Source organism: Propithecus coquereli, unplaced genomic scaffold (assembly GCF_000956105.1).
Source record: "Propithecus coquereli isolate 6110/MARCELLA unplaced genomic scaffold, Pcoq_1.0 Scaffold206, whole genome shotgun sequence".
Taxonomy (NCBI): domain Eukaryota; kingdom Metazoa; phylum Chordata; class Mammalia; order Primates; family Indriidae; genus Propithecus; species Propithecus coquereli.
The window spans coordinates 2,871,474-2,892,851 of record NW_012145634.1 but is presented as its reverse complement, the minus strand read 5'-3'; the positions used below and the strand labels follow the sequence as shown (position 1 = coordinate 2,892,851).

The following is a 21,378-nucleotide window of genomic DNA, read 5'->3' as shown; positions in this document are numbered from 1 at the left end:
TGTTCCACTTGGGAAACAAGAAAACGGAGGCTGGAGTTAAACCCCCTGCCCAGGGCCCAGCGGCATCCAACCCAGGACAGCCCGACTCCAGGACACCATCAGCTGCGCTGGGTTCCAGTGACACCAGCGCTGACAGCTTATGCAGACAGAGCCCTTCCTACATGTCCCATTTGCGTCCACTGTCTCCCGTCACAACCCCACAAGCTAGACCCATTTCACAGATGCGGAAAGGAAGAACTGAGGAGCTACGTCAACGGCAGGAGATCACAAAGCTTCCTGGGATCTGCAACTGAACGCTAGAACCCCGAAGAATAACTGCCCCACACCACGGCCACCTGGGGGAGGGAGGGCCTTCCCTTGCCCCTTCCTTTGGCTGTTGATCAGTACCAGTGGCTCTCAGCCCCCACGTGATCCTGCCCCCCCAGGAGACACTGGGCAACGTTTAAGGACATTTTTTGGTTGTCACAATGGTGGGAAGGGGGTGCCATTGGCATCTTGTGGGTACAGGTCAGTGATGCCACTAAACATCGTGCAATGCACTAGATGCCCCCCCACAACGAGGAATTATCTGACCCAAAATGCCAAGAGTGTCAAGGTTGAGAAATATGGAAACGGCCCAACTTAGAACAGCACCAACACACGCTCCAGCACCCAGCGCTAGCCCTCCACAACCCATGGAATTCGAAGAGACCTATGGATAAAAGAAAAAGGGATGGGGGTGGGGAGAAAAAGAAAGAAAGCCCCGCCCACAAATGTACCACAGTCACCATTAACGTCATATTTATTGTAATTTAGCTGCTCAGGAAAACATATACAGGTATATACAATATGCATGAATACAGAAGACTGCACTTTACATATTTTTTTTAAAAAAGAAAGAAAAAAATAACACTCAATTTCATGAGCTATTGTCACAGTCTTCCAACCAAGCATTTCAGAAATGAATTTCTTTTAAGAGTCAAAAAAGATTACAGGATTGCCTAACACACAGCAGAGTTAAGTTTTCATATCTTACATGTGCAATAACACTTTCGTTTTCTTTTCCCGAAGAGTTTGCTATGCAGTAGCGATTTACCAGTGTTCGGAGTCTCCTGTGTTGGGTGTGTTTTTAATTTGCTTTTATTGTTTCCATTAAACCAAATTTAATGAAATAACATCCTTTTTGCTTAAGGCTATTTTTAAAGCTGTTCCATTCTGGGGTCGCGGGGAGCGAGAAAGTTTCAAACTTCAGGGGTCCCCGAGGTTGCGAGGACCATGAGCTAATGGCCAAGTGTTGATGCACTCGGCGCTGAGAAAGTCAAAGACAGAAGTTAAGACACTTTGCTCCCCAGCCTTAAGCGATTAAGGAGAAATCATTCCTGTTTAAAAAGTAAAATGCCGAAGCTCTCAAACAGCTGAACGTCTGAACGTCGCAGAGTCAGAGGGGTAGTGGAGGCCTGTTTGCCCAGAGCGTGGCCGATTCTCCCGAAGCCGTGATGGGAAAAATCCCCTTCCCTTTTCGTTCCCTTGGTGGCAGGACGCAGGAACCGCCCGCTCACCCCTTCTGGATGATAAATCCGTGCCACCTGCTGCGTCTGCCCTCTGCAGCCCCGGCGGGAAGCGCAGATGGCCCAGACACAGACCCCAGGCAAAAGGGCCACCGAAGGAAAGAGAAGGGAAGGGAGGGGAAAGCGTATGAGGTTTTTCTGGAAGCTCCTCTCCCTTTGCTGGAAAGTTCTTTGAAATAAACAATGTGGGTGTTGTACGGTGAGCCTGAAGCCTTCAGGTCACTTGCTAAAAAAAAAAAGAAAGGAAGCCAGATCCGCAACCTCTGGGGACCTGGTGGGGGAGGGGAGCTCAAAATGGAGCATTTAAGAAGACACGCTTATCACCAAAAACTGCAGTAACATACAGCGGTCACCAGTGTTGGTGAAGTGACAGCAGTCACCTTCTTCTCTGACCCACCCTGGAGTCTGTGTGTCCCCTCCCCACCTCCACAAGTCACAAAGGCCTTCTGCGGGCATTGAGGGCACCTTAGGGTCCTGCCACTCGTCTCTGCTCAGAGGGGAAGTTATGCCTTCGTGAGACACATGGGACATGGCTCTAGTTTTGCAACAGGGTGAGGATAAAGTAAAAAAAAGGGGGGGGGTTGGGATTCCAGGGTTCAAAAATACAAGGCCCCGGAATCAAAGTCCTTAGTTATATTCGCTTTCTCCCTCCTAGAGCCCTCAGGAGTCTGCAAAGCTCTGCAAAGAAATACACCCGGGCACCAAGGAGCGGGGCTTTGCAGCTGAGCCTGGGGGTGCCTCTCCCTCCCAGGGACGGGGCTGCCAAGCTGAACTGGGGACGGAATGGGAGGGGTGGGGAGACACACTCAGCCCCCTCCTTCTGCCCCGGGATGCACAGCCAGAAACAGACGCTGGGAAAAGGCAGAGGCTGAGAATTCACCCACCTCCACCTCCCGTGCCTGAGGCGCAGCTGGCTGGGTTGCAGCAAGGGCAGGAGCATGGAGCTTCCAGAAACTCTGAAGCCGGAAGAGCACCCTACCCCAGGCAGACCAGAGGCTGCTCAGCACAGCGTGAAAATGCAGAGCCCGGGCATCTCTGCGGACGCCCAGAAAAGGAGAGAAGACCCCCATGGAACATTCCAACTCCTTCCCCTAGAGAGGGCTGGATGGCTCCTCCTCGAGTCCGGCTTGCAGCAGGAGAAGGAAAAAACACGGAGCCGAACGGAGCTGAAGGCTGAGCATGTGTTTGGAGGAACGAAAATACATATCTCTATTTTCTTAGGGAACAGACAAAACAAAATCCCAGGCGGAATACCTAAGGGGGACATTAATTGTTTGGCTCCTGCCCGGCTGATGACAGGTGGGTGTCAATATATAATATCGTGATGACAATTTGACTTTCACCCGGCAATATTCCAGAACTACTCGTTCTCCACGATTTCCATTTTAATAAGCAGTGAACAAAGCAAAAAGAAAAAAAAAAGGTGGGGGGGAAGGAGGAGAGAAAAGGAAAAAGAATAAAAAAAGGAAAGCGACTCTTGCCTTATTATGAAATAACAATACTTGGACATACAGCAGCATGAAGGTAAAACAAGGGAAGAGGTCATCTAAAAAATGTATGCCAAGATTACAGAAAACGGGGGATTATCTAGCAGGAAAAAGGCTTAAGCGAAAGTTTGCTAACTGCGGAAGGATTAACACTGGTAACATACTGTGGCAGACAAGTTTCTTTTTTAAAAAAAAACTTTTGAGGTTTTTTTTTTTTTCCCCTCCCCCTTTAAATTAACCCTTTCCGGTCCGTATGCCACTAAGCAGGTACCAACCTAGAAAACAAAAAAAATCATCCACTCAGCAATAGTGGCCCTTTCGAATGAGCAGAGGGGTGGGGAGAGGGGGAGGAGGAGGGGGAGGAGACAGAGCAGGGAGGGAAGGGCCTGGCAGGGGAGGGGGTATTTCTTGTCATTCAAGTTAGGGCCGCCACAAATGTCCCGAATCTGTTGGAGATGTCAGAGTGCAGGGACCGCCAGGTGGGCACGGAGGCTCGGGCCTTGGCGTCGCCCACGTCATCTGTGCAGTGGACAGACAGGCACTGCAAGTGGCTGCCGGGCTGGGTGGCCGAGGCCTTGTTCGCGGGGAGGTCGTGGGCTGCGGAGAAAGAAGGAAAAGAGCACGTTAGTGGCAGGTACACAGTGGCCGAGGCGCGAGAAGAGAGGCACTGTCCACGCCCTCTTTTCACGGCTAGCAATGGTCCAAGTGGATCTAGAGGTGTTTGTGTTGAGTCCTGTTGCTGTTGCCTCTGACTCTGACTGCCCCTTGTTGGGACTCAGTTTCCCCCTTGGGAAACAGGAGAATGGGGTAGGATAAACTTAGGGTTCGCTCATCTCTGATAAACTAGAGTTCTCAAAAGATTAAGTGGACGTGAGGTAAGTCAGGAAGCCTTCGTGGAGGAGGGGTATCTAAACGGGGCATCGAAGGATGTGTAGGAGTTCGCCAGATGCAGTGAAAGGGTGGGGAGGAGGATTGTCCAGATCTGGAACACAGCCCATTCTTGTGTCACCCTCTGGATAGACACTTGGTCAGGGGACTGTCATGTGCTGGGAAATTCCTTAAAGAGTGCCGGGCTGCATAGCAAGCCCAGGAGGTAAGGATGGTCACTTCTACTTTATACCTCAGAAAACTGAGGCCCAGAGAGGGAAAATGACTTGCCCAGGTCACACAGGAGAAAGTGTAGAGTCACACAGCACCATCCCCGGGGGAGCAGGCAGGATGGGGAAGATCCCCAACCCCAGACGAGAGTGCTTTCCCAACACCACTTTCAGCCCCTCCCACCTCTACAGGTCTGCCCCTCCTTGATGAGCAGGGCTTGAGACTCGATAGAGGTGGCTTTGAGAGTGGGGGCATGGGAGGGGAGGGGCACACTGGGACACCTGATTATTATGTCGTTCATTCCCTCCTACCCACGAGGCTTAGCCTCCGCTTTGCAGATGAGCAGTCTGAGGCCGAGAAAGGCATGGAAACTTTCCTGGGGTCACACAGCTCCAAACCGACAGCTGAGAGACTTGAGTTCTAGCCCCACAAAGGGACTCCTCCGAAAATGGGAGTGTCCACCAGGCCCACAGACCTCCTCTTGACGGTCAGTCAACCAGGCCGTTAACGTGTACGCGGTGTTTGTGTCAACCGCAAAGGGCTGTCTTCCCGGGGATAGAGGGTGAAGTGCTCAGAGCAGTAAAGACTGAGAGTCTGGATTCCCTGACCAGACCGGCACCCAAGCACCATTCCTAGCTGCTGCATGAAGGGACTTTGGGTGCCAGGGATATGGGAGTCTATTCCTCGCCCCTACCCTTAGTGAAAATATCCCCATTTCCCTTCTCACTCAGTCACACAGCACCAGAAAACACCACAGATCACAGTGATGCCTGTGTTAGATACGTTTGAGGAGAAAGTAGTCTGATAACCATTCACACTTTAGTATAAATTAGACCAGAAGAGCATAAGAACTGGGAGTTCTAAGGCAGGGAAGGAATAGAGCTCTCATTTTGGAGGATGTCTAATGTACTGCTGTCAAGTGACCGCTGGCTCTGTCCTTAGAGCTACCATATGTCAGTGAATATTCTCATCATTCCACTTTTCTAGAGTCTGATGCTTGGAGAGAACAGGTGACGTACCCAAGGTCACACAGCCAGGAAGAGGCAGGACGCTGGGTTTGAATACCGGCTGATGGTGAATTTCTGACTCAGCAGGAGTGAGAAAAGCTGAAATTGGGGGTGGGGGCTGCGCTCCAGCTGGAGGAGCACACCCAGATACTGACCTCCACGACCGGCCCGCCCTCAGCACCGGCCCGCCCTCAGCACTGCGCGAGCCCAGCCAGGGCCCCGTGCCAGGCAGGAGTCGCCCCGCCCGCCCTGCCCTCTGGGATTAGCAGGAGGCCTCCCCCAGGAGATGAGCCGTGGCCTGCACAGAAAATCCTCCCAGAGGGACGGGCCCAGGCAGCCGAGGACAGGCCATGACTAACTGGGCTTGGGCCCCCACGCTGGAGCCCCAGAGACATGAAGCTTTGGGACCTGCATGCTGGGAGGAGCCGGAGCTGGGGAGGGTTTCCTTCCTTTGCTCCTTCCCTCATTCATTCAATGAACAGGCCTTTACTGAGCACCTACTGTGTGTCAGGCCTGGTGCTGGCCCTGCAGATCCAGACACTGTCCTCCCCTCCTCCTGCAGCTGAGGGTGAGGCGAGGAGGTAGTGTCTCTTTCTAACAAAGGCACAGTCACTTTGCAGTCATGGCCCCACCAGGGCCCTACCACTTTCCCTCTCTGAACCTCAGTTTCCCCGCTGGTAAAGTAAGGGTGATGTCATCTCCCTTGGGGCCTCGTCACGGTCTGGCGCCCAGAGAGATCCCCAAACTGTATTGCTGGGACTGTCATTAGGATCTGGGAGGGTCAGAAGGTGAGGGATCCTCGCAGCCACCTGGACGCCCCTAAGGCCCCCCGAATTCCTGGGGCCTGGCCCGGTGGGCATGCTCCTGCCCATGACATTGGAGTCTTTGCCCCATCCCACAGAATGGCAAACTGAGGTTCTGAGCCCAAGGTTTCAAAGCTGGTTAGTAGCGGGGGAGCTGGGATGCTGTTAACGCCACACCCAGAGCTTCCTGGGGAGCAGGTACCCCAGGAGGCTTGAAGCCTCAGCGGCAGAGTCCCTTAGCACAAAGCGAGCCCTGGACTCTTGCAATACCGAGGCACGGCACCCCCACGCTTGCCTTGCTCCCAGCGCCCCCACTTGATACCCCCAAAAGAAATTTTATTCCAAGCACAGCAAGATCTGGATAGGGGGACGAGAGGGCGGGAGGTAGCATGTGCTGGAGAGAGAGAAATCTGAAAGGGTGTTTTTCCTTTACTTTGCACACATCCTTATCTCAAGAAACCGAGAGCAATGCCTGCGCCCATTTTACAGATGAAGAAATGGAGGCTCAGAGGGATGAAGCCTCTCGCCAAAGGAGAGAGACAAGACCCCGGCCTGAGCTTCCAACCCCCGGCCCCCTTGCTCCGTGGCTGCAAGCACCAGGAAGGTAAAAGGAAGTCGTCATTTCCTGAGCAAAATGCTGGTTACAGACCTGCCCAAATGGCCAAATTTCCCAAAGAGGCTTTCATTCCCAAGTGACACACGGTTCTTAACCACGCCGGGCACTAACGCCAGAGACGGTGGCTCTTCCTGTCTGGGTGGATGTAATGAGGGCGTGCCAGGCACACAGCTGACTGCTTCTGGGTGTTATCTAACCCATCCCCCAGCAAGCCCAGCAACAGAGTGACCCTTCTGCCCACACTAGCAGGGGCACCGGGGCCGGCTCAGAGAGGGTGAGGGGCTCGCCCAATGTCACAGAGCACAGGCCAGAGACGCAGGATTCCCCAGCCTCTGCCTGGGACGAGCAAGAGAGCCAGCCAGTCTGGTATCCACGGGGAATATTTTTAAGACAGAATATTATTCTTCAGTTCTCGACAACCCAAGCATGACCAAACTCATCCTCCCATTGGATTCATTCCAGCCGGGGGACCCAACACGCCCTCGGACTGCAGCTCCCCCGGGGCTGCCGAGTCGCTGCAATAAATCAGTCCCACGGAAGCGGCCTCAAGTCGCGGCCTGCCCCGCTGGGGAGAGGCTCTCAGTCCGCGCTCGGGAGGGCCGGCGGGCACACCAGCCCCCAGGCCAGGACCCAGAGATAAAACCGCGCCCTCCCGAGCTCCCAGGGCTGGGGGAAGACCCTGGAGATACTCAGCGCCTGGCGCTGGCAGACACCACGGGACCCGGGAGTGCGTCTCGTTTCCCACTTGCTAGACGTCAGCCTCCCCCGTCAGACTGGCCGTGCCGGGGAGGGGCAGGTCTGGGCTGTCCAGCTCTGCAGCCTGCACGCGGTTGGGGCGTGCACTGCCTGGGAGGCGGCCCCCGTTCCGAGTCCGCAGTTGGGAAGACAGAGGCCCCAAGGGGCGGGGAGCTGCCCAGGGGTCACCCGGGGCCGGGTCACCAGCTCTGGGGCTGGCTCTCTTCTTTCAGTCCAGGATTCTCTCAGCCGTTCGGGCCAGGGTGGAATCCCAGGTCGCCCACCCCTGGGCAGCCTCCCGTCTGCAAAGCCTCGGTTTCCTCATCTGTAACTTGGGGACGGTGCTTCCCGGTGGGCCCGGCTAGGAGCAGCTTGGGGGGACCGCACGAGAGAAAGGGCCACACCAACGACATGTGCGGGGGGCGGGGGCCAGTCCCAGAGGCCGGGGCATCATCTCAAAACATGTCACCCGCGTGTGCCTCGTTGGACACAGGCAGCACAGGGGACTCGGGAGAGGGGCCTCTTGTCCCCGGGGCCCGGATGGGCGGCTCTGCCAGCAGGGAAAGGGCATGGGACAGTCTTTAAGGACATCTGTGAAGGAACCACCTCGCGTCCTGCACCCAGGGTCAAGGCCTGGAGCTGCGACACCCCTGCCGCCCCCTCCCCAGGGTCCTCCCCAGCTTCTCGTCCTGTGCACGTGTCCTCTGGACCCTCCCGCCTCTGCCCGCCACCCCAGCACCCGCGCCTCGACCTCCGCGCCCTGGCTTCGGTCACTTTTGCCGACTCTGTAACGTGCCGCGGAGGTCCGGCCGGCCGCCTCTGTGACCAGGAGACCGGGGAGGGGCTCCGTCTCCCCACCTTCCCGGTCCACAGCGGGGACAGCCGAGTCCGTGACGGGAAGGGGAAAGCAGGTGCCAAAGCAGCACCTGCCTGAATAACCAACGTCACTGCGTTTCCCTTACAGGGGTCCACGGTGACAGGGGCCACCGTCTGTGGAGGAAGGGACTTCGTGCACGTCACTTCAGCTCTCAGGGACTCGGTGCCAGGAAACCGGGAGACAACGGACGCGCCACCGCGGAGGCAGTTCAGGAGGACTAAGTGAAACGATCCGCGCAAAGCGCTTAGTGCACGTCGCGCTCCCGCCACACGGGCCGTGGGGACCGTCCGCCTGTCTGTCGTTGCTGACCGGCCTGCAGGCGACAGCGGGGACCCGCAGGGCTGGGCATGGGGAGGCCGAGGGGCCCTTTGCTGGCCAGGACCGGGGTGAAGGGAGAAGGGAAGAGAGGTACCTGTGTTTACCTGAGGACGTTTCATTTTTAATTTCACTGCTGGAGATGCCGCCTACCCGCGGAGGGGGCTGAGTTTTCTTTTTGTCTTTAAAGTCAGCCACACGGTCCTCGTCATCACCCTGCTCTGCTCTGAAGATCCCCAGGCCTGCTCTGGGTGAGCCACCTGCTCAGGCGTCGTGAGCTGGGCGGAGGTGGCTGCCACCTCCCACGAAAGCCAAAGTGCTGCCTCGGTGGTTTTCCACGGTCAAACCCTCGGGAAGGGGACTTCTGGCCCAGCCACGTCCTGGACCCACCCGGCAAGACCAAGGGTGTGGGGGAAGCGTGCAGAGTCCAACGAAGGCCCAGATCAAGGCCTCCGGGGCACCAAGCCAGGGTGTGGCTGGGCAGGTAGGAGCCTGGGCTGCGTTTGGGGACAAGAAGAGAACCTACCCCACGGGCTGCAGAGAGAATTAAGCAAGATGAAGGGGCAAAGTCTTCAGCACTTGGTGAGCCCCCAAAAAAGGGTAGCTGGCCGGGCGAAGTGGCTCACACCTGTAATCCTAGCATTTGGGAGGCCGAGGCGGGCGGATTTCATGAGGCCAGGAGTTCGAGACCAGCCTGAGCAACACAGCAAGACTCTATCTCTACAAAAAATTTAAAAATTAGCCAGGTGTGGTGCCACACACCTGTAGTCCCAGCTACTCGGGAGGCTGAGGCAGGAGGACCACTTGAGGCCAGGAGTTTGAGGCTGCAGTGAGCTGTGATGACACCACTGCACTCTAGCCCGGGTGACACAGCAAGACCTTGTCTCAGAAAAACAAAAAAGGGGTATCTGCTCTTTACACTTACTCTTCTTCCACAGCCCAAGGCTTTGGGGACAGTGGGATCTAGAAGTGCCATTTGCCAGCTTTGTGCCGTGGGGCAGTTTCCTCGACTCTGTGGGTGCTGGGGGCCTGTCCCACCCCTGCCCGCCGCGGCTGGGGGTCAGGGTGCGGTCCCAGGCAGAGCAGGAGAATGAGAATTCCGGGCGTATTTTTAACTCGGAGCTTATGTAAGAGGCAGTGTGGGCCCCAGAACACAATAGCGGATGACTCTCGCCCGACTCACCCTCGCGGATTCCGACAAAGGGAAATGTATTTTGGTTTTTCCTTTATTTGGACCTGGTGGGGGGAGATGCTGGTTTCCGTGACAGCTGCCACTCAGCGGAGGGGCTGGACCACCATCTCTCAGGGCCTGGGTGTCCCTAGGGGCCCCTCAACACACACACACACATCCGTGACCCCCAGATGTGAGTAGCTCCTGTTCCCCTTCTCCAAGAAGGGCCAGGCCGTGGGACCCGAGCTAGCCCTGGGCACCTCATGTCACTCTCCTTCATGCCCCAGAGTCAGCCCCGGCGCCAGGAGGGAAGAGGCTGCCTCTAATAGCCGCCCACTTTTCTCCTGCCCCGCTGCCCCACCCCGGCCCAGCCTCCGCCATCTCCTTCCTGCCGAGCCACCTTACTGCTCTCACCGCTTCCACGCTGACCCCAGAGCAGGCCTCTCTCCTGCTTAAACCTTCCATGGCTCCCCAGCGCCCCCAGGATAAAGCCCTTGGCTGCCCACGACCTGGCCTGCCTCCATCTCAGGCCCCCAGCCTCATCTCTCAACGCCCCCTCCTGCACGCCAAGCCCTGGCCATCGCTCCCTTCCCACCTCCACACCTTTGCTCCTGCTGTTCCTTCTGCCTGGAGCACCCTCCCTCCTCACCCCGCTGACTCCTACCACTCTACCTGGCTATCAGCCCCCTGGCAATGTTTCTCCAACGCCCCTACTCTGCAGTACGTGACCCTCCCCTCCCTGCTGGCAGATGGCAGCCCTGCCCCTCCCACCATGAGAGTGATGGTGCCACTGGCCACTGCCTAGCTGGCTGCGGGGAGCGCTGACACCTCCCACTCTGGCAGCAGTGTGTCCTGAGGTCAAGGCCACTCACCAACAGGCTGCCAGAGATGGGGAACATCGTGGGGGGACTTTGGAGTCAGATGACCAACGTCCCTGTCATTTTTCCCAGCAGGTCAACCTTGGGCAAGTCGCCTTCCCCCCGTGAGCCTCAGCTTTCTTCTCTGTGAAATGGGGTTAGGGGAGCACCCAGCTCCTTGCCGAGTTACACCAGGTGCTATGGTGCCTGGCATATGGCAGGTGCCCAGGAAATGCCACCAGCTCTCAGAGCAGACGGAAGTCGCAGGGTAGAGAGCCGTGCTGAGCGGCAAGCAAGGTCACAGGCTTTTTAACGCAGCGCTCAGGCCTGTCTGCAAGGACCCGCCACTGGGGGTGTGGGGGAGCCGCCCTGTGAGCTGGCCCCTGTGACCCAACCGGAACCCATCTGCAGGGCCCCACAGCCCCAAGGGCAACCCCATCTTGGCTGCCTGTCAACATTCGACCCCTGGTCCCAGTCCCTCCTCCAGAGAGAGAGATGGGACCTGGGAATCCCCATCCGTCGGCTCAGGGACAGAAAGAGCAAATCTCAGCCGGATGTCGGGCAGCAGAAAGAGGGTCCATTCGGCCACCAACCAAGCAGGAGAACAGCAAACTTAAGACCTCGCGGCCACACCCCGGCCCCACACTGGGCAGCTAGGAGGTCACCCCCGCTCTGGGCTCCGGGACCTGGCTTTGAATCCCACCTTGATCTGAATCTCAACACTCTGCCCCTCACCAGCTCCGAGACCTTGGGCAGGTCACCTTGCTGAGCCTCGATTTCCCCATCAGTAGAAGGCGGTGACAATCCCTCTGGGGAAGACGGCCCAGAGGCCCTGAGGGCCACCGTGTCCGTGTGGCTCCTGGCTGTCTCTCTGCTTCCTGGCACGCAGTAGGCACCTGGTAAGTATTGGCCAGATGTTTTCATGAATCACTCACATCCTCATCCCAGCTCTGTCACCTGCTTCTGTGTGACCTTGGGCAAGTCACTCGCCTCTCTGGGCCTATTTGGCCCTCCCTAAAATGACGGGTGGTGGGTGGATGTTCAACCCTCGCCCCAATCCTTCCCTTTGTGACAACCAGACTTTACATTCGATGTCGGCAGGAGCCCTCCTGGAGTGAGGGACACTAAGACACCTCAGCCTAAGGCCAAAGAATCACCACCCACAACCCCAGGGCCTGGGGCCTGAGGGATGGCAGCCAGCAGCCCAAGTGACACTGCACCCAGCCACCACACAGGGGCCAGGGGACTGGCCACTCCTCAGCCCAGCCCTCCGCCCGCATCCCCTGCCCCTCCTCTCCCTTCCCTTCCAAGACGACGTCAAGCAGTGGTGTCACTGTGACAACAAGACAAGGAAAAAGGAAAGCAGACCGCATCTCACAGGGTGTCACGGTGGACGCTGACCGTGGGCTCAGCCAGTCTCGCGGATGACCCCAGCACCAGGGAGAGAGGGCCTGACACCCCCGTCCCCCCACAGCCGCCACAGGGCCGCGATCACACAGCCAGGCAGCGGCAGAGCCAGGGCCACGCCCACGGCTGGCTGCTGTCAAAGCGTGTGGTTGTATCAAAGTCGCACAAAGAGGGGCCGAGTGCCCTGCCAACGCGGCAGGTACCACCCCTCCCACCTCAGTCTCCCTCTCGTTCTCTTGGAAGTCCCCTCCTCTGTCAACCTCTGTCTCTTTCTTGTCCTCCCCCAACCCCCGTCCCACCACACACTGACTTTTTGGGAAAAAACCCTGGGGCTCACAGATGGGATGAGAGCTACCAGGGCTGACAGCGGCAGAGGAAAGAACCAACGCCTCCTGCCCCCTCAACGCTTCCCTGTCTGGTCACTGCCTGTGAGTTTCAGCTACGACCCAGCCCCGTCCCACAGGAGGAGCGCAGGGCATGGCCGGGTGGCGGCGCAGGGAGGGCCTGCGTCCCCTTCCACCCCGGGTGTGGGGCCGGGCGCCAAGAGAGCCCCCAACTAACCACACCAAGGGGCCCTGTGCGGCCCCCCTTTCCAGGGCCCGCGAGGGTGAAGAGGGGGCCTTGTGCCGGCCACTGCGGCCGCGGTGTCTGCCGAGACGCTCGGCCAGGCCCCTGGAAGCCTTCGGAGATTAATGCGAGTTGACTTGGCTGCGGGCAGCTGTCATTTAGATTGAGAACTGGCCGAGGGCTCCGCAGAGGACAGGCAGCAAGGGCATCGTCCGAGCCGGGCCGTCAAGGGCGGGGCAGGGCCGGGCATCGTGGGGGAGGCTGACTGCTGGGGCCTCCCCAGCCCTGGAGGAGGGCACAGGGGGACGCATGAGACCCATAGGCCGCAGGGCGGACAGACGGGCTCCTCACACCAGGCCCGAGTATCTCCAGTCGGGCTCCTTGTCCCGGCGCCTCCGGCCACACACAGCCAGTGACCTGTGACAGACGCAGCCCTGCACACAGCCGGGCCACTCCCGGCCTGCACGCTGCTGAGATGCGACAGGCCTGGGGGCTGAGGGCCAGTCACTCAGCCTGTACCTTCCTTTGGACAGTGGTGTGGCCAGGGTGCTTATGCGGGGAGGGCGCTGCCTATCGGCTCTGGGGAAATCGACTCCTCCGGGCCTCAGTTTCTTCATCCGTGAAATGGGGATGGAGACAGTGTCAGTCTCATGGAAGGGAGGGCCAAGCACAGCGCTCCGCACAATGCCAGGCGCCAAGCACACCCCACCGAGTAGCGGCTGCTGTCAGCATTACTGGCGTGTGTGGCATCTGAGGTTCTCTGCAGCCCTGAGCCCAGCATGGCACTTCTTGCTCTCTGTTTCCTTGTCTTCTCACCCAAGATTCGCCCACATGGTGCTAGACCCAACGCTGGGTGGCCCTGGGCGGGACACTATACCTCTCTGAGCCCCAACATCCTCATACACAAACTGAGGCCACTTAACACCAGGGCCGGCACCTCGCTGAGCTCCCAGCATTCTGCTTTCAACAAATAATTATTTTTATTTAAAAAGAAATGTACATTTGCATTGCTTTAGAATTAGAGTCTCACCGCTTTCAGCCCAATTGGAGGAAACACCAGACTCAGCAACAAGTCGGAAGTTTAGAAAATAAGTTTTCGAAGCACCGATGCTTTTGGGTGGGGATTCCTGGGGTCGTCTGCCTCATCCGCCCAACACCCGCAATCCGCAGGTCGGCCGGGAGCTTTGGGGTGTTGCCTGTGTCAGCTCAGCCGGGCTGGCCGGTGGCCGGCTGGGCCACGTAAGTTGCCACCACACTGCTGCACGCCACGGATGGACATGTCGTGGTGGTGGCTGTGCGAGACAGAGGCCTGGATGTGCTGTCACTGCCAGGTTGTGTGACCCTAGATCCGCCCCTTCGACTGCCTGAGTCTCCATTGCTTCATCTGAAAAATGGGTTTGGTCACTCCTGCCTTGCAAAGAGGGATGAACTGGCACCCAGTGGGCACTCAGTGTCCTGCCACTATGATCAGTTCCCCAAACCGGGGCCCGGGGCAGCCTGTAGGAAGGGGCCCTCGTGAGGGCACTCACGGCACGGCGGTGGCTGATCCCAGCCAAACGTGTGCCCTGGCTGGGTGTGGGCTGCTGGGCTCAGAGAAGTGACCCCAGCATAGGTCCTGACCCCCAGAGCTCCCAGCCTGGTGGAGACGTTCTGGTCGATTCGAACCCACAAGGCAGAGCACAGTACCTGCTGGAGCAAAGGAGGCCTGCGCTGAGGGATCCAGGCACAGAGCCAGGGATCCCGGAAGACTTCGCAGAGGGGAGGGCTTGTGGGAGGCTTTAAGGATGAGTATGAACTTTGCAAAGAGAAAAAGAGGGAGGGGGGTACCCCAAACCTAGGCATGACCCCTCCAGAAGAACCCCAAGAGGCCAAGCACTCTGGGCAGCGTCTGAGTTAGACGGCGATAACTTGGGTCCCCAAGAACCCCAGCTCCGTTCCTAACCCCAGCCCTGCCACGTCTCAGCTGGTGACCCCTATAAGGGACGCCACCCCTCTGTGCTTCCACGCCCCCCCACACAATGGACATAATCATCGTGCCTTGTGCATTACATCTCCGAGGCTATCGGTAGGGAAACCGAGGCCCAAGAGGAGTGTAGACACATCCTAGGTCATCTAACAGTGAGCAGAAGGGTTGAGGCCAAGTCGCTTCATCTCTCCATGTCTCAGTTTCCCCATCTGTGAAATGAGATCATACCCCTACTACTGGGCAGGGCTGCTGGGAGAATGACATTCGATAATATTAACAATCACAGATAATTAGAGTTAACATCTATCACATGTTCGTTCTTTTAAACTCACCAATTCCTCATTGTAACCCTGCAGGGCCACATCTATGCTCTTAGCCCCATGTCACAGATGAAGAACCTGCTAGGATCAGCATATGACCGCCCACAACCCAAGCTGGCCCACTGCCTGTTTTTGTAAATAAAGTTTATTGGAACACAGCCACACCTATTTGGTTACATTTTCTGTATGGCTGTTTCCACGCAGTTGCAACAGAGATTGCACGTATTGGCCTGGGTTCTCCAGGAAAACGGTTAACCAACTGTCTGGGCACCTCATGACCCAGTCAAGGTAACACATAAAATTAACCATCATATTGTCTAACACACAAACCTAAAGTATTTACTATCCAGCCCTTTACAAAGTCTGCTGACTCCTGCATCTGAGGCTTAGAGAGGTAATGTCACTTGTCCAAGTTCACATAAGCAGGAAGCAGCAGCCAGGCATCCAGTAGGTGCTCAATACACACTCCTGATCTGTGAAGACTCGCACCAGGACCTTTAGGGAATCAGAAATGTCCTCATTGCTCACTGTGGCCCTGGTCTTCCTTCTCCGGCTACAGTGGAAACCTTCCTGTCTTCTTACTGAAAAATCAATAAAATAGGCCGGGCACGGTGGCTCACGCCTGTAATCCTAGCACTTAGGGAGGCCAAGGAGGGAGGATCGCTTGAGGTCAGGAGTTCAAGACCAGCCTGAGCAAGAGCGAGACCCTGTCTCCACAAAAAATAGAAAAATTAGCTGGGCACAGTGGTGTGCACCTGTAGTCCCTGCTACTCGAGAGGCTGAGGCAGGAGGATCCCTTAGGCCTAGGAATTGGAGGCTGCAGTGAGCTATGATGACACCACTGCACTCCAGCCTGGAAAACAGAGCAAGACCCTATCTTTAAAAAAAAAAAAGTCATTAAAACATTGGGTGAGGGAAGGGGGTTTGTTGTAAAAACACCAACAATAAAAAAAAAAAAAATCATTTCAGAACACGTCCACAAAGAAAAGAGAAAGGTGGGTTCTCTGAGGCTAAGTCAGCCACATCAGGAGGGGGACTCGGGGAGCGGGACCCAGTGTTACTCCCGCAAGGCCTCTGAGGACCCCTGTATGGGGCTCCACGGCCTGACCGGGAAAACGGCAGCTAGGCCTCAACTCTGGGAAGGACAGAGTGATGGTGACAGGCGGGGCAGGCGGGGCAGGCGGGGCCCAAGCGGGCAGTGGTGGGCAGAGCACCGACCCTCTCAACCGCCCTACGAGAGTCAAGGCCACGGGGCTAAAAATGGCAGAGCCTGGATTCGAACCCGGGTCTGTGTGAGCTCAGAGCCTGTGCCTTCCTCCCCGCCCCCCGGTGCCTGCCTGGCCTGCAGGGAGAGACAGGTGGAGCGGTAGGAGCTGGTCCGTGTGCGCTTAGGAGCTGAGCGGTTACTTCCATCAAAACCACGGGGAACAAAGCCCCTGGGGAGCCTGTGTCTGGCACACCATCCCCAGCTGCCACCTCCCAAGGGCTCCGACAGATCCAGCCTTTGGCTTTCTGGGGAGACGGAGATGAGCATCTGCCACAGACGACCCCCAGCTTGCTTTCCCTCCAGGCTGGGCTCTCTTCCCCCGGCTCTGCCACAAGCTGGCTGTGTGACATCAGGCACATCACTTGCCCTCTCTGGGCTGCCAACCCCTTTGTAAGTGGCAAGAGCACCAACTGCCAGGACTATGACACTGTGACCTGAAGAGGCCACCCAAGTGGATGTTCCCCACCCGAAATTGTCCTGCAGACTGCTGGGAAACGTCCACCGATCTCTGCCTTGGGGGTGGGACAGGGGACTGAGCCATGCTGACTGGCCCGGCTCCACGTGCCCCTGCTGGCTGGGCCTGTGACACCCCAAGCACCGTCTCTGGTGTTGACCTGGGAAGGTGGGGGGGGCTCGGAGGAGAAGGAGGGGGCCGCCACATTGCTCTCAGGCAGGGGTGTGGGAAGCGGCAGGGGCAGGGGTGCGGGGTTCAGTGATTAAGGGGACCCCAGCCTCACCTTTCGTCACATTTTCCCCGGACACAACAGGTTTTGCTACGCCCACCCCCCACCTCTCCGGAGGATTTCCCGGATTCGGTCTACGTCTCCGCTACGGAGAAGCGGGATTCAGCCCCAGGGCCGCTCCTCCCAGGGCAGAGGTCATTGCCCCTTCCGAGCAAGGCAGAATCGGACCCCAGGAAGCCCGGGCTGGCAGGCGCTACATACTGGGGAAACCAAGGCCAGAGAGGGGTAAGTCAAGGACAGAAATGTGACAAGATCCGAGCATTTTGTCCCAACTGCCAAAGCCAGCTCTAGGTCCCTTCCTCATTCAGAAGGCTTGACCATGGAGTTTGTAGTACGCTGTCACCAAGAGGTGGCAACACTATTCCTGCCAGCTCTCCCCTCTTCCTGGACCATTACTGTCCCTTCTCCCGTCACTTGACTAACTCTTCTGTATCTTCCTTCCTCAGGGAGGTCTCGTCAAGCCCTTTAGTGGGCTCCAGTGCCCCCCCATCCTCTAACACCTCATGCTAACCCAGATTATGCTAAACGTCTTATAGTTGTCCTGCTCTCTGTCACAACACTGAGAATGCGAGTCCATGAAATCAGGGGCCTTTTCTCTCCCCTACTGTGGCCCTGGCACATCGCAGACCCTCCACGTGCTGACCATCAACTCCTGGGGGCAGGAGCAAACCCTAAAGAATCCCTAAAATGAGGAAGACTCAAACCGCATCACCCGGGCCTCCGCACAGACCCGAACTGGAACGTCACAGGGCTTCCTGGGTGCCAGTAACACAAGGCTTCCCCGGGAGTCCTGTCTGGAGCTCCTTCCCAAAATTTACCGAGATGGGCCACACTCTCCCAAGATGACCCAAAGATGGAGGAATTCCGTCCACTCACTTCCCAGAACCCCAACGCAGCCAGCAGACGTCCTCCAAAGTGCGGAGGTTAGAATTCTCCCAGTTTATTTCAGATCCTGCCCGTGTGTGAAGAAACCACAAGATGTGGGTGCCTTTCGTGGAGAGAAAAATATCAGAGTCCCTTGGAATGAGCTAAGCAAAATGCCATCAATTTCCTCCCGCCTGGAGATGAACCAAGAAGGCCCCTCTCCCAGCCAACACCCCCACCCGGCCCGGAGACCGGACATGCTGGGACAGCCTCTGAGATGAGTTTTAAGTCAACTCCAGGCGTGGGAATCAGGTAAATTACTGCCCACTGCTCTGACGTCATCTCTGCGCAGGAGGGGTGGCCGGGTGGGAGTGTGGGCTGGGGATTTTTTTAGGGGTGGGGGGAGGAGAAAGAGAGAGATGGTATCAGAGCACTGGAGGGTGATTTAACTGATTTTGTTTTTCCCCTAGGGAAGGGAACCACATCCCAGACACCATTCTAAACGTTCCATGTATATTACTTCATCGGGTCCTCCCTTCGGAGGGAGGGGCTGTCGGTCCTTTTTAAAGGATGCAAAAACAGGTTTAGAGAGGCGGGGTGACTTGCCCAGCCCCACATAGCTGAGGTAGCATGAAGCCAAGTCCGTTTCCAAAGCCTCTTCCACTTTTGCCCCGTGCCAGAAATAGAGAGAGGGAAGGAGGGAAGGAAAAAATAACAAATGTTTCCCACTCTCTAAACCCGTCACCTAGCCTTCCTCTGGGCCCGCCCACTCTGCATCTGGAAACACCTGCCTGGGGGGGAGGGGGAGGCAGGTGTCTCACCCACTCCTAGGGTCTGAGCCCTGGGGAACCAGGGAGGCGTGCGATGCAGAAAAGCATTCGCCCTCCCGTGCAGAGCTCACACACCTGAGCAAAACTCCTGCAAAGGTGGTTTCCAGCTGCCTGTGGGTGGAGCTACAGAGAGAGCTGCCTGGCATCTGTTGCCTAGCAACAGGCTTTCACCCCACACCCCAGCCCAAGTTCACAGCGAGCTTAGAGTATAACAAGTTGACGATCTTGGGAGGCCCTACAAGTTCAGGGACTCCAGGAGTCTAAAACTGGGCTGCCCAGGATGGTAGCCACTAGCCACATGTGGCTTTTAAAATTTGAAATAAAATTTAAGAATCAATTCCTCACAACTGGCAACATTTCAAGTGGCTAGAAGATCCTGTACTGGACGGGATAGATAGAACTTTCCATCTTCGCAGAAAGTTCTATGGGATGGCGCTGATCTAGAATAAAAATCTACAAAGTCTCTCCCAATCTGCATCAGCGGTTGCCATGACAACTCGTCTTCTTACATAAGGCAAGCCCCATCATTTTTTTAATAGGAAGCTTCCTTAGATTGTGGTAAATCTGGGGCTGGAAGGAGCTGGTCACCTTTTCCGGGATTATCAACCACCTGCGACTCCCGCCAAAACATATTTCTGCTTGAGCCCACGGCAGACATTACTAATCCACTGCAGCACTCCTGCCTATGCAGCCCAGACACGGCCTCGGAGTCTTTCTCCACACAATGCTCCAGGAGCCAGAACTGATCAATCCAGGTGAGCGCTTGCCATTGCGTCTGTAATCTGACCTAGTCCAATCACAGAGGGGGAGAAACTGAGGCCCAGAGAAATAAAATGACTTGCCTGAGGTCAGACGACGAGTCAAGGCCAGGCCAGGGTTACCTCCTCCCTCCTGTTCTCCCCATCACACACCGCCCTCCCCCCTCAACACTCTGGATGGTAGAAATTCACAACCCTCAAAATTGAGGCCTGGAAATGCAGGAACTGAAGAACAGTGATCCCAGCTATAATAGTATCAGTGACGCCAATTTACTGATCGCTTGCTGCGTGGCCGGCCCAAGCCTCTGTTTTCGCCGGTACCTTTCTTCACTCTCACGACAACCTAAAACGTATGCGCGGTTGTCCCCGCTTTCCGGATGGTGAATGAAGGGAGATTCAAAGACCCAGAGGGACCCGTCCAAGGCGGGCACTAATTGGCAATCATCATCCGATACAGATCACGGCCATCCGGGGTGCTGAGCAGTGACCACGCCCAAGCTCCCATCCTCGCCCTGACCCAGGGAACACGGGCCCTAGCTTGGTTTCACAACCTTCCGCCCGAGTCCTTTCTGGCCGGCACAGCAGACGGTCCCGTGATCCTTAGCCACGGGCAGCACAAACACGGCTCAAATACAACCTGGATTTTAGAACTGCTAAAAGGATCGTGGGGAAAGATTCTTGTCACCCACCGCCCCGTCAGCACCCAGAGTCAGAGTCCAGTGGACAGACAGGGGTCTGAAGGGCAGCCATTTCCAGGTGGAGAAACTGAGGCTCAAGGAAGGGAAGACTCAAGCTCCCAGGCCAGTGCGCTTTCCAACACAGACACTGCCAGAGGGGACCCTGAGGCCCTCCTAGGCACACCCTGGGCCGGGCAGAGAAGCCTCGTGGCTTCAAGACCCTCCTCTGCCTTTTCCCAGCTATGTGACCTTGGACAAGGCATGTTCCCTCTTTGGGCCTCAGTTTCCCTGCAATGGGAGTGACAGTCCTGCCTCGGTCAAAGAACACACACAAAAATGTGAAGATACAGGTGTAGACCGTAAAAACGGATGATGATGTCATTATCATCTGAACCTCACAGTACCGACCTGTTTTTAATTTACTCCTAAATATACCCATAAAAGGTAGTATGAGCTAGAAAACAATAATAGTCGTTTCGAATTTTTGAGCAGTTTCTCTGTGCAGAGCACCATGCTAAACACCTTCCAAGAGTCAACTTAGAGGTTGGCAAACTACAGCCCACGGGCAAATCTGCTCTACCACCTGACTTTGGGTTTTGGAATCTTTTTGCAGCCTGTGAGCTAAGAATGTGGGAGGTTTTTTGGATTCTTTTTTTTTTTTACATTTTTTAATGGTTGGAAAAATCGAAAGACTATTTTATGACAAATGAAAATTATATGGGACAGGCGCAGTGGCTCACGCCTGTAATCCTAGAACTCTGGGAGGCCGAGGCGAGAGCATCGCTTGAGGTCAGGAGTTCGAAACCAGCCTGAGCAAGAGCGAGACCCTGTCTCTACTAACAATAGAAAAAATTAGCCGGGCGTGGTGGTGAGCACCTGTAGTCCCAGCTACCTGGGGGCGGGGAGGCAGGGGAGGCTGAGGCAGGAGGATCACTTGAGCCCAGAGATTTGAGGTTGCTGTGAGCCAGGCTGACATCATGGCAGTCTAGCCAGGGTGACAGAGCAAGACTATGACTCCAAAAAATAAAATTATATGAAATTCAAATTTCAGCTTCCATAAATAAATTTTTATCAGAACACAGCCACAGCTATGCATTTGCACATTCTCTGTGGCTGCTTTTGCACGACAAGCGCAGGCTTAGGTACTCAGGTAGAGACTTTATGGCCTGCGACATCCAAATTATTTACCATCTGACCATTTACAAAAGAGGTTTGCTGACCCCTGCATTGACTCCACTCACTGAATGGTCAAAACTACCCCCATTTTACAGATGAGAAAAACTGAGGCTCAGAGAGAAGAGGTGATTTGAGCACGGTCTCGTAGCTGGGAGGTGGTGTTGCTGGGGTCTGAACACTGGGGAGAAAACACCAAACCTTGGATTCCATTTCCAGAGATCAATCTTTAGGATCTTCCAGGGAGGTTGTGGGACCAGACCCATGTCAGACCACCTGCTGGAAAAATGAAG

At 56.2% G+C, this 21,378-nt stretch overlaps 1 protein-coding gene across 1 annotated transcript in view; it reads right to left on the bottom strand.

The window, feature by feature from the left end:
* Nucleotides 1–3,449: 3,449 nt before the first annotated feature.
* MN1 (meningioma (disrupted in balanced translocation) 1) overlaps nucleotides 3,450–21,378 on the bottom strand; it is a 44,500-nt gene continuing 26,571 nt past the window's right edge. The window contains exon 2 of the mRNA XM_012644110.1: nucleotides 3,450–3,631. Within this exon, the coding sequence (XP_012499564.1) occupies nucleotides 3,450–3,631 (182 nt within the window). The remainder of the gene's footprint in view (nucleotides 3,632–21,378) is intronic.